General features: G+C 58.3%; 1 protein-coding gene across 1 annotated transcript; it reads left to right on the top strand.

The window, feature by feature from the left end:
• Nucleotides 1–9,605: 9,605 nt before the first annotated feature.
• On the top strand, nucleotides 9,606–12,067 carry NRM (nurim). The gene is made up of 4 exons (XM_034757542.1): nucleotides 9,606–9,838; nucleotides 10,463–10,665; nucleotides 10,918–11,094; nucleotides 11,412–12,067. Exons 1-4 carry the CDS (start codon nucleotides 9,715–9,717, stop codon nucleotides 11,730–11,732), a joined length of 825 nt encoding a protein of 274 aa, XP_034613433.1. The 5' UTR covers nucleotides 9,606–9,714; the 3' UTR covers nucleotides 11,733–12,067.
• The last annotated feature ends 496 nt before the right edge of the window (nucleotides 12,068–12,563 follow it).

Raw genomic sequence — 12,563 nt, forward strand, 5'->3', positions numbered from 1 at the left:
CTTTCCACTGACTTCAATAGACCCCAACCCCCTTACTGCAAAGGTAATCCCTACTGTGTGTCCCCCCCGGGCACCCTGTGACAGCGCTGCACCTTTCATGGAAGAGGAGTAGGGTCTAGCAGTTAGAGCAGAGGGGCTGGGAGCCAGAACTCCTGGGTTCTATTCCCAGCTCTGGGAGGGGAGTAAAGTCTAGTGGTTAGAGCAGGGGGAGGGAGGGATGGGAGTCAGGATTCCTGGGCTCTATTCCCAGTTTCTGGATCCTGGCTCATGAGGAGAGGCTGGCAGTGAGCAAAATTACCAGGCACATACTGGGTGTGTGTGTGTGTGAGAGAGAGAGAGACCTTTTGAAGTCACTGGGTGTTGAGGAGTTTTATGATTATTAGGCTGAAGATCAAAACAGTCATAAAAACTAGACAACCTGGAATTAATAACCCCCCGCCTGCCTCTCTCTGACTCACTCCCGCACTTTATAAACAAGCTAATAGGGACAGGCTGACTCCATCAGGAATTTCTGCTCAGGTCAAGGGCTGATCTGTCCCCTCTGCTTCCAGGATCCTTCCCTGAGTCCCATGGGTGCTCCCCACCCTGCCCGCCTGCCCCTCTGCTAGGATCCCTCCTGCATCCCCCATCCTGGCCTACGCTCCCCACTCCACCCCACCCACCTCCCCCTCTGCTGGGATCCCTCCCCAAATCCTCCCCTCTCCGGCCTGCTCTCCCTATGCCACACACACCCCTTTCTGGGCTCCCTCCCCGATTCACACCCCAGCCTGCGCCCCCCACACCACCCGCCTCCCCCTCTGCTGGGATCCCTCTGGTCCGGCTGCATTCTCTACAATTCCCCCACTGCAGCCTCCCGCCTGGCTTGTTCTCCCCAACCAACACCCTCCTCACCCCCCCCGCCATCTGTGACATCACAGCCAGGATGGCTGATGACATCACAGCCAGCACTGACATCACAGCCAGCGGCAGCACCTCCGAGACATGAAAGCCAAAGGAGCAATGGACGACCTTTAACCCCCAGGGAGGCTCAGGACCTACCTGGGAGATGGAGACACAGAACCAGGAGGATCATGGGAGTCACGCCAAGGGGCGGCTGTCCGCCGCCGCAAACCATCCTGGAGGCCTTTAGGGAGCAGCAGTGGCTGACCTCGTCTCTGCTGGCTGGAGTAAAGTGAGCTGCACTATCCCAGCTCCAAGCTGTGGGATTTATACCACTTTCTGCCAACCCCCGCCTCTCACCTGGGACTGGGGCTGGGCGGGGTCACCCAGGAGCTCCCACACAGGATACTCACCCAGTGCCGTCACTGCAATGCTGTTAACTCTTGGGAAACCAGACAGCTACGGGGTGCACAGAGTTGGGAACCGGGTGTGGTGTGGCAGGGGATTGGGGAGGGATCCGGGCCGCAGGGGAGGAGGGTGGCATGGGGAAGGGAAGCTGGCAGGGGTCTCAGCAGTGCAGGAGGCAAGTGAAATGGGGAGCCCAGGCTGGAGAGGGGAATCAGGGAGAGCTCGCAGCAGTGGGGGAGGTGGGTGACGTGGGGGGACTGGGAGAGGGTCGGGGAGGGTCTATGCAGCTGGGGGACAGGCAGGGTGGGGAACACAGGCTGGGAAGGAAGGGATTCTGGCAGGGGGGGGCTGATGGGTGACAGGGGGTATGTGGGGATCGAGGAGGGGAAATGGGTGAGTGCCGTGGGATGGGGCGGGGGGAATCAGAGGATTTTGGTAGTGGGGGCAACATGGAGAGCATGGGATGGGGAGGAACTGGGGAGATCAGGAGCTGGGAGACATCTGGGGCTTACACATGAGGGGAGGGGGGAGCTAGAAGGGGGGAGCACTGTGGAGTTAACCCCTTAAAGCCTGGTGAGCCGCATTCTGAGTGGAGGATGGGATGGAAACTCAGGGGAGATGGGGCTGACTGAGGCAGGGCAAAATGGACCAGATGCCTCCTGCACAGGACCAGCCTGGTTATAAACGGGACTGGGGTTAGCTAAACAAAACAATCATGTCATTAGATCTAGTCTCTATTCAGTGTTTTCTTACCCCCAATTTAACGGAGGGAAGTGTGAGCTAGTGAGGAGAGCAGCTGCGTCAGGACACCTGGTATTATCCCCAGCTCTGAGAGGGGAGAGGGGTCTAATGGGTCAGCACAGAGGGGGCTGGGAGCCAGGACTCCTGGGTTCTATCCTTGGCTTTGCCACTCCTCCTCCATTTCTCTGGCTGTAAAATAAGGCCAGTGACCTATGTGCTGTTCCAGGATTTAATTAACAGCTGTTTTGAATGGGCTTGGAGATCATTAGATGAAAAAAGCTAGAGTGTTATTAATTACACCAACTAATTATTAGTATTACCTGATATAATTATTAATTATGCCGCACAGTCCTTTCAGCATCATTGTTTAATACTGGCGCTACTCCTTAATAAGTAGCAATGGCAAAATAATATCAGTGCTATTATATCAGGGCCCCATGGTGCCAGGTGCTGCACAGACACACAGGGAGAGACAGTCCCTGCCCCAGCTGAGATCAGGGCCCTGTTGTGCCAGGTGCTGCACAGACACAGAGAGAGAGACAGTCCCTGTCACAAAGACCCTTCAGTCTACATAGACAAGAGAAGGATCATTATTACAGGTAGGAAACTGAGGCTCAGAAAGATACAGTGACTTGCTCTAGATCACTCCCAGGAGTCGGTGGCACAGCCGGGAACTGAACCCAGATCTCCTGAGGCCTACCGCAGTGATTTAAGCTTAAGGACACCCAGTTAGGAATGAGGCCCCTTTTGTCCTAGGCACTGAACACCTAACGCTGGGCAATGACAGGGCCCCGTCTCCAGGAGGGGTAATTCACAGTGGGGTAGATTAGCATGGACAGGGGATAAACCAGCCCCCCTAGGGGCAGGGGAGGGAGCGTCAGGGGTACCCCTCATGCTGTGGGGAGGGGTGGTGGGATGTGTGACCCAAGGACTTCCAGATGCCAAGTGGCAGCAGACATAGAGGTACATAGGGGTTACCCGGTCCCCAGGAGAATGTCACGCAATTCTCTAATGAAAGCCTGTGTCGCACTGGCCATCAGAACCACTGTGGAGATGTACGTATGGAGAACAGGTGAGGAGTGATGTATATACGCCGGAAATGACGTTCTCTAGGCCAGCGGCTCTCAACAGAAGTGTCACAGCCGCTATTACTGAAAATTGGTGACTTTCTCCTTTTTACCATAGAATTATAAAATAAATCGATGGGAATATAAATATTGTCCTTCCATTTCAGCGTATAGTCTATAGAGCAGTGGAAACAAGCCATTGTCTGTATGAAATTTTTGTCTGTGCTGACTTCACTAGTGCTTTTTATTTAGCCTTTTATAAAACTAGGCACGTATCTAGATGAGTCGATGTGCCCCCTGGAAGACCTCTGCGTACCCCCAGGGGGACGCGAACCCCTGATTGAGAACCACTCCAGAGATGCTGATAATGGGAGGGCACAATCCCAGAACATACAGACACGAATAAAATCCTCAGGTCAGTTTCATAGTAGAGATGGTGAGCTTTAGAGTTGCCCTGAATTCTTTCAGCATTAGGCCATAGGTTCAGTCCAATGTCCAATATCAGGGAGATCCAGATGAGACTGGAGTCCTCAATCTTGCGACTCAAACTTCCCCTGAGGAAGCATAAGCAAATCTGAGATGAAAGGAGCAGGTCCCAAAAGCTCTCTATACATGTGAGTTCAATCCTTGAGGGGGCCATTTAGGGATCTGGGGCAAAAATCTGTCTGGGGATTGGGCCTGCTTTGAGCAGGGGGTTGGACTAGATGACCTCCTGAGGTCCCTTCCAACCCTGATATTCTATAATTTTCTGGGCTGCCTCTTGACCGCATGCAGTGCTTGGGTGAACAACAGTGTCTCTGAAGTGCCCTTCTATTTCCTAACCCCACTGGTATTTAGCTCCATGGATTAACATAAGGCAATTGCCTGTCTCCCATCATTTGCAGGAGAGTTGCTACATACTTCCAAGAGAAATCAAGACAATGCTCTCACTATGTTCACAGTTAATCTAAATGTTAACATCTCCTTTTGATCTCTGAATTAACAGAATACAGCGATAGACAGGACCGGTTGGTTACCCTGTTAACCCCTAACAATATATATGTAAACACACAAAAACACAAACATTATCTATTAATATGTCTCTAAAGGTTGAATCTGGGTCAATTAGCCTGCAAGTTATGTAACCTTTTCTGGCCCTGTGTCACAGTCACAAACAAAAATAAAATACACTTTCTAATGGCTAAGGCGTAACTTAACAAGCTACAGGTTTGGTTCAAGGTTGATTTCTTACTGATCTTTTGTTCCCAGAAACTTCGCCCCACCCCACCCCCTTGGCTGAAGCACCCAACAGTTTGCTAGAGCTCTGACCCCCGTCTAGCGATGGATAACTTCAGGGTTCTCCACCTCTCCCATTGTACTCCACTATAAAGCATCTCTCTCAAAGTTTATTGCTCCTGCTTCAAGAGGCGGGTGCCAGCTCCATCCCCAGTCGAGATCGTTATGTGGTCACCTTTCCCCACACGCTCTCCTGATGGTTTCGTTGACTGTTGTCTCTGCCTGGTGACCAGGCTGGTCAGACGAGCAAATACACCCTCCTTGGTGATCCGGACGTGGTGAGTCCCCAACTATCGCTTGTGAGCTTTGATGCTTGTTTGCCACGTATGTACGTTGTAATCCCATTGTCACGGCTTCATTTGTATTCAAGACCCAGACAGACCTGTTTTCCACTTGGTTCAAATACAGACTTTAAAAGATCCGTCACTCCACACATAGGGGACGCAGGGATCACATGCCCCCCCGCCCAGATTTCTACTAGGGTGGGAGTGAGGTGAGGGGGACGCGCCTGGGAAAGGCACCCAAGCACTCCCCCTGAGCCCCACTAGGTGGCGCCTAGAGCAGGGAAGCGAGACCGGTCTGGCAGCATTGGGGGCGCTGGGAAGCCGGATGAATCCGTCCCTTCCTCGCCGGCAGCCGCCGTTACCTGCTCAGGTACGAGTCTGGACTAGCCTGCCTGGGGTGCGCAGAAGGGCGCTGGGGGAATCAGTCGGGGCAATGTGGGGGAAGCAGCAGGGTGGTGGGGATGGGGTGGGGAGTCCAGGGAGGCAGCAGAGGCCAGGAGCGATGGGTGGGGGAGGCAAGCGGGGGATCCAATGAGTTGGGGTACACTGACCAAGCCAGCTGAAATCCACCGCTGGATACCAGGAAGCCCCTTGCCCTCCGGCCTTGGGAAATTCTTAGGGTCACAGAGGTGTGACCCCCCAGAACCCATTCAGGCCAGCTGGCCAGGGGGTTACAGGAATAACCCAATTCTGCTATGTCCATTCTGGATCGCCAAAGAATATCATGGGAGGTCTTCAGTGAAAGCTGGGGTCACCCATTAGCATTGGGAAATGCACGTCCGGGCACTATGAAAGGAGTTAGGTAGGAATACACTGAAAATATGTTTTTAAACTCTACATCAACAAAGGAGACCCGGGGTATGAAATGTGTCTCTCTCTCTTGGGATGTTAATTAAGCATCAGACGCTAAACCAATGGAAGCCCTTTTACAATCGAAGGCAAAATGTTAACGAAGGGACGTGAAAGCAGCACACGGGGCAAATCCAGCCCTGGGTGGTTATCCTGTACAGACGATGAACCTTGGGGGGTATGAGTAGGAGGCAAAGAAGATACCCCCACGCCCTATACCTAGACGTAAACGGGCTGTGCGTTTACAGTCACGAAAACGGGATCTCAGCCAGCCGCGGTTTGAAAACACTGCAGAGCACCCGGGGTGAGAGAAACTTCTTTAGATGGAAGGTTAACCTGGCAGGGTTTAGTCTCTAGAAAGCCTGGTGTGATATTGTTTGAGAGGCAACCATTTGTTTCCAATGGGCTCACGCATCCTCTCCTGTATCTCTAGACCAGGTCGCCAAACAGTGGGGCGGGCGTGCCCCCTTAAGGGGGCCTGGAGGAATGTTCAGGGAGGACGCGGCGGGGCCCGGGCCAGTCCCCATGAGGGGCAGGATGGGAGCACCACCCAGCCCCACTCCGCCCCAGCTCTACTCCAGCTCAGCTCCTGGCTCCCGGCTGCAGCTCCACTCCCAGTACCACCCCCGGCCTTGCCCCCGGCCTTGGCCCCTGACTGCAGCTTCGTTCCCAGCCCTGCCCCCAGCCTCGGTCCCCGGCTGCAGCTTCGTTCCCAGCCTTGGCCCCCTTACCCCATCCGTGCCCCCCACTTAGGGTTACCATACATCCGGATTTTCCCGGACATGTCCGGCTTTTTGGGCTCCAAATCCCCATCCGGGGGGAAATCCCGAAAAGCCGGACATGTCCGGGAAAATCGGGACATGCGGGCGGCGGTGCTGGGCCGGGGGCGCCCAGCGCAGGGGGCACCAAGCGCCGGGGGTGCCGGGGACCAGGGGGGCCGAGCGCCGGGGGTGCCGGGGGCCGGCGGGGCCGAGTGTCCTCCTTTTGGAGGCTCAAAATATGGTAACCCTACCCCCACTCAAAGCTGTGGCCCTGCTCCCAGCCCCAGCAGGGGAGTCTCATGGGGGAGAGGGGTGGAGGAGAGGAGGGACGCAATGAGCGATGGGGACCTCCAGAGACGGGGGTGGAGTGGAGGAGAGGAGGGAGACTCACCAGGCAGTGGCTGGCGGTGGGGACCTCGGGGAAGGGGCGGAGCAGGGAGGGGAAGAGGCAGAGGGCAGGCGGGGCCACAGGTGCTGACTTTCTGATTTCCCCAGGGGTGCTCCAACCCTGCTCTGCCCCAGGCCTCACCCCCACTCCACCCCTTCCCCAAAGGGCCCACCCTCACACTCCACCTCTTCCCACCCCCACCCTGCCTCTTCCCGCCCAGTTCCACCCCTCTCCCGAGTGCACCCCACCCTCACTCCGCCTCTTCCTGCCCCCGCTCCTCCCCCTCCCCCCTCAGCACCTCCTGCCCGCCGCTGAACAGCTGATCAGCCGCTGGCGGGAGGCACTGGGGAGAGGGGGGAGGAGATGACCAGAGAGGCCGCTGGTGGGTTCTGAGTACCCACTATTTTTTTCCATGGTTGCTCCAGCCCCAGAGCACCCCCAGAGTCAGCATCTACGGGCAGGGCCACCACGGCAGCAGGCATCCGGCAGTGGGACAGCGGTGGCTGCACCGTATTATATCCACCGCCCATGACTGAGGAACTGAGACTTTTCCGTTAGGTACAGGCAGGCTGGTCCAAAGGGCTGGAGAGATCAGAGAAGGAAAAGGAAATCGAGCCGGAGGGCGGGAAGTGGGCAGCCCTAAAAGCCACACACCAGAGAGCCCTGGAGGCCGGGAAGCAAAAGTTGGAAGCTGAGAAGCAGAAACAGGTGGCAGAAATAGCGACCCGTCGGAGAGCCGAGTGTTCCGCCTATGCCAGGACCACATGGCGGGGACAAACCGTGACCTAGTTACAGAGCAAGGGATGGTGCTGACGCCGATCTGACCGCCTTTGAAAGGCTCTGCAGCGTACAGAACATCCCCGAGGGATGGAGCCTGGCTGTTTTGCTCGCCCAGCCGGTGGCTAAAGCGTTACAGGGGTGTAATGACATGGCTGTAAGTGAAACTGTGATAGGATGTTTTTAAATTCCCTGTTAAAGAGGTTTCGTGTTACACCGGGGGCCATACCTCCTCGAATTTTTTGAGGTCTGCATCGAAGAAGTGTGAGCAGCTGCGTGGGAGAAGGCTCCTGAATCAGCAGAAACAGCGGCAGATTGCTGACATGTACGTACAAGCAATGCTATGCAGGGAGCGCAAGCCGGAAAGAGAAGGGCAAAAACCTGGAGTAGGAGTGGGTCCCCGGTTAGTGCCTGGGAATAAGGAACGGGGTGGGGGAGAACAGTCCACACCTCCCCAGTAAACCCTAATTATCAGGCCTGTAATGGGGTACCCTCGCCACTGGGGCGTCTCCCTGCGACTAGGTCTGGGGAGCAGCTCTCTCCTCGTCTGGCATCCCCATGCTGCTCTTTCCCTGGGCTTCGTTCTACTCTGCCTTCCTTCCACAGACTTTCTTGCCGGCAACGCCTCTAGGTGAACCCTTCCCACAGGCTAGGAGCCAAGGACTTTTGCTCCCCCCGGGTTTCCTCCTACCTACCTCTCCGTACCTGGAGAGTGACTGTAGACTGTCCCTGCTGCCCCCTTCTGCTGCAAACTTCCTGGCTTTATACAAGCGCAGCCTGTTTCATCATCCGTTAGCCTGTATCAGGCCCTGGCTCTCCCCCCAGGATGCAGCCTATATGGTTAATAGGCCCTGTCTGAGCCACCTTAACCCCTTCAGGGCTAGTGTGGGGTGAACACCTCATCCCAGGACCCCAGCCCAAGAGAGGGCCCCGGAAAGTGTTACTCATGTGGTCCACTTGAGCAGCGTACGAGGCTCCCACATTCAATCCCCGATCCGCCTAGGTTAACCTAACTACCTTGGAGTCAAAGACTTCAGGGGTTGGCAGAGGGAGCTGTGGCTAACTTTGCCACCTCTGACCTCTGGGAGGGAGACAGAGAGTTTAATAAAAATGGGCTAAGGCCGGTGAGACACCTATGCTCTCGGATCTCCCTAGGCAGGAGAGCTGTGATTCAGGAGAGCAGCGCGCTCCCTGGAGAAGAGGTGAGCCTGCTAGCTTAAGACCTGGTTAAAACCACGGTGCCATTAGCCTGCATCAGACAGCAACGGGAAGGTTTAAATAGCTTCAAAGTGGGTATTCTTGAGACTTTGCCAGCTGTAGTCAGGGGGGCGCCGTGGTCGAGGCAAGGAGCAGGGCAGGCCTGGGGTGCGAGGCTGTAGAAAGGAGCTCGGGGCCATGGGGAGGGGATGCAGTGGGGCCTGGGTGTGATGAAGGGGAGCCCAAGGATGCAGCGGGGGCAGGGACGATGGGGGGATGGATGAGAAGGCAGCCCTTCCTTGGACAGGGCTGTGTGAGTTGATCTGGGGGTGGGTGGGGTTCTTAGGGTATCCCTGATGTATCCCCATGTGTCAGGAGAGGGTGGGGAATCTTGAAGGGAGTCCCAAGTATTGGGGGACTTGGGGGTAACACTCTGGGGGGATCAGCAGGCAGGGGGGTTGATGGAGAATCTCTGGAGGGGGTCCCCAGTGCGAGGGGATCTTTGGCAGAGGGGGCCCTAAGGATGTCCCCATAAGGAAGTTAGGAGCGGCGCGACATGGGATCTCAGAGAGGGGCAGTGGGTGGAGCCTGGGGTGGGATGCCTGGCTCCCCCTAGAGGAGAGGGAAGGATGGACAATGTCAGGGGGGAGGGGCTTTTTTGGAGGGATCAAAAGGGAAACCCCGCCCACTGGGGGTGGGGGAGCCCAGAAAGAGGAGGGAGATTCCCTCTGGGGCTTGGGAAGCCTAGGGAACAGGGATTTCCGGGGGAAGCCCTTCTCTGAAGGCAGGTCACTGACTCACTGGAGGGGGGGGGGAATCCCCAGCGAAGCCCCTCCCCCTAGAGGCGGGTCACTGGGGAGGGGGATCCCGGCGAAGCCCCTCCCCCTAGAGGCGGGTCACTGGGGAGGGGGATCCCGACGAAGCCCCGCCCCATAGAGGCGGGTCACTGGGGAAGGGGATCCCGGGGGAAGCCCCGCCCCGCCGGGCGGGTCACTGGGGAGGTTCCCGGGGGAAGCCCCTCCCTGGGCCGGGGCGGGACTCTCCGGTCGGCGGGAGAAGCGGAGTCCCCGCCCCGGCTCCCGCTCGCCATGGCGGCCCAGCTGCTGCTGATGGTCCCGGCCCTGGGCAGCTTCCTCTTCACCTTCGGCACCGGCGTGGAGCTGATCCGCTTCGCCTCGCTGCGCGCCGTGCTGCCCGGCGGGGGGCGACCGGGTGCGTGGGGCCGGGCCGGGGGGACCCGGGGCGGAAGGGGAGAAGAGGGAGGGGCCAGGGGATGGAGCTGGGAGGAGAGACCTAGGGAGAGACCCGGGGGTTGGGGGTGGGGAAGGGAGACCAGATCTAGGGGGGACCTAGAGGAGACCCTGGGAAGGGAGGGGGAGCCCTAGGGAAGGCCCTGGGACGGAGGGGGCTGATAGGACAGACCTGGGGGGAGATTGAGGGGAGGGGGCTGGGAAGAGAGACCTAGAGGGAGGCGGAGCCCTAGAGAAGAGCCAGGGCGGGAGGGGGTTAGGAGGGGAGACCCAGAGGGAAGCCCCTGGGGGGGGATCCTGGGGGAAGCCCATCCCAATCGGGGTTGGGAGGGGCCGAGCGGGAGGGGGAGTGAGTTTGGGGCGGTTAAGGGGGGAATGGTGAGGAGCCGGGATTGGGGGGAGCTATGAGGGGAGGGCGGTCAGGGTGGGACCCGAGCCCTGCTGGGGATCAGGCCAAGGTTGGGAGCTGGGGGGCAAAGAGGGAACTGGGTGCGGGAGGGAGAGCAGTGCCCTAGGGGGGAGCCAAATGGGTGATGCCTCACTGGGTACATTCTGCCCCCCTTAATCCCCATCTCCCCCTTTGCAGAGGCCACCCCCAGCGTGGAGTGGGGGGCCGCCCTGCGGGACCCCCGGGTGCTGCGGCCCCTGGCCGTGGACCTGGGCCTGGTGGCGCTCTTTGTGCTGCAGCACAGCCTCATGGCCACCGCGCCGGTCAAGCGCTGGACCACCAGCTGCTTTGGGGTGCTGCAGAGATCCTTCTACGTCTTCTGCACCGCCCTGGCCCTCCAGGTACCGCCGGGGGCTGCGGGTCGGGAGTGAGGGGTACCAGCAGAGCTGTGGGGGAGCCCAGGGCTGGGCTAGCAGGGGGATGGGGGGAGCCCAAGGCTGGGCTAGCAGGGGGCTGCGGGTCAGGGCTGGGGGGGGGAGCTCAGGGCTGGGCTAGTAGGGGGCTGGGGGGAGCCCAAGGCTGGGATAGCAGGGGGCTGTGGGTCAGGGCTGGGAGGTGTTGGCAGAATTATTTCTAATGGGACTCCCCCACAGCTGCTGATACGGTACTGGCAACCCGTCCGGCACGGCCCCCTGCTCTGGAACGCCTGCACAGAGCCCTGGGACACCTGGGTCCCGCTCATCTGCTTCATCCTGCACTTCGTCGCCTGGCTGGTTATCTTCAGCGTCATCCTCATCTTCGACTATGCTGAGCTTATGGGAGTCAAACAGGTACCTCGGTCTCCTTGCAACCCGGGCCGAGGGATTGCCTGGCTTGGGGGATGGGGAATGGGACACGGGCCTTTTCCCTTTAGGGGGCACCGGCTCTGATCCAGCCCCAGGCTGGGGAACTGGCTCTAGCTCAAAGGGGTGGGGAATGGGTTATGGGGCCTTTTCCCCCCTAGGGGGCGCCGGTTCTGATCCAGCCCCTAGGGGGGTGGGGAATGAGACACGGGGCTTTTCCCCTCTAGGGGGTGCCAGCTCCCATCCAGCCCCAGATCTGGGGGGGTGTCTCAACTCTGCCCTTAACCTCTCCCCCTGCCCCCCAGGTTTATTACCACTGTCTGGGCATGGGGGACCCGCTGGCGCTGAAGTCCGTGCGGGCTGTGCGGCTCTATTCTCACCTTCGCCACCCCGTCTACCTGGAGTTCCTGCTGGTGCTGTGGGCCGTGCCCTGCCTGTCTCTGGATCGCCTCCTGCTGGCTGGCCTGTTCACCACCTACCTGAGCTGCGGGCACAGCCTGGACCAGCAGGACTACCTCTACCTGCGTGCCCAGCTCGACAAGAAGTTCCTGGTCTTCTCCCGCGAGGAGGCGGCCTACGGGGACCTGCTTGCCCGCAATGGCCCCGCGCCTGGCAAGGAGAGCTGAGGGGCCGGGGTCTCTGCCATGCACTGATGCCCTTAGGTCAAAAACCCTGCACTAGTTACTGTAGGATTATCACTTCTGAGTGCCTAGCATCTGCAGCAGCTTGCAAAACCAACCCTGTCCCTGCTCTAACCACTAGGCTCCACGCCCTCCCAGACAGGGGCAGTAGAGCCCAGGAGTCCTGGCTCCCAGCTCCCCCTGCTCTAGCCATTAGATCCCAGTCTCCTCTCCTGGGGTTTTAAGTTCTATTCCCAGCTCTGGGAAGGGGGTGGGGTCTCGTGGTTAGAGCAGGGTGGGAGTGAGAGTCAGGACTCCTGGGTTCTATCCCCAGCTCTGGGAGGGGCATGTGGTCTAGTGGGTTAGAACAAGGGAGGCTGGGAGTCAGGACTCCTGGGTTCTATCCCCAGCTGTGGAAGGGGAGTGGGGTCTAGTGGGTTAGAACAGGGGAGGCTGGGAGTCAGGACTCCTGGGTTCTATCCCCAGCTGTGGGAGGGGAGTGAGGTCTAGTGGTCAGAGGGTTGGGTTGGGGCTTGGAGTCAGGACCCCTGGGTTTTATCCGGCTGCTTTACTCAGTGTGTTTTGTTTCCATCCGCAGTTGTGACTGCAAAAAGATTCTCTGAAAATGTTTTTTTTTAAAAACAAAATGAGGATAAATCTGTGCTTAAGTTAGTAACACACTGAGGGGGAAGCCTTATCTGGGACCGGCCAGTTCAGGGGTGCGGTAAATGGGACATGGGGCCTTTCCCCTCTAGGGGGCGCCATCTCCGATCCGGCCCCAGAGCAGGGGAACTGGCTGGCTCAGGGGATTGAGTCGCGGGATACGGGGCCTTTCCC

This window comes from Trachemys scripta, unplaced genomic scaffold, assembly GCF_013100865.1.
Source record: "Trachemys scripta elegans isolate TJP31775 unplaced genomic scaffold, CAS_Tse_1.0 scaffold_28, whole genome shotgun sequence".
Lineage (NCBI taxonomy): Eukaryota > Metazoa > Chordata > Testudines > Emydidae > Trachemys > Trachemys scripta.

What these genes read in the sequence shown, in the direction of transcription:
- NRM (XM_034757542.1), top strand. Translation starts at nt 9,715, where the DNA reads ATGGCGGCCCAGCTGCTGCTGATGGTCCCGGCCCTGGGCAGCTTCCTC. An exon ending in GCACCGCCCTGGCCCTCCAG is followed by an intron (nt 10,666 to 10,917) that starts GTACCGCCGGGG and finishes ACTCCCCCACAG; the next exon opens with CTGCTGATACGGTACTGGCA. An exon ending in AGCTTATGGGAGTCAAACAG is followed by an intron (nt 11,095 to 11,411) that starts GTACCTCGGTCT and finishes CCTGCCCCCCAG; the next exon opens with GTTTATTACCACTGTCTGGG.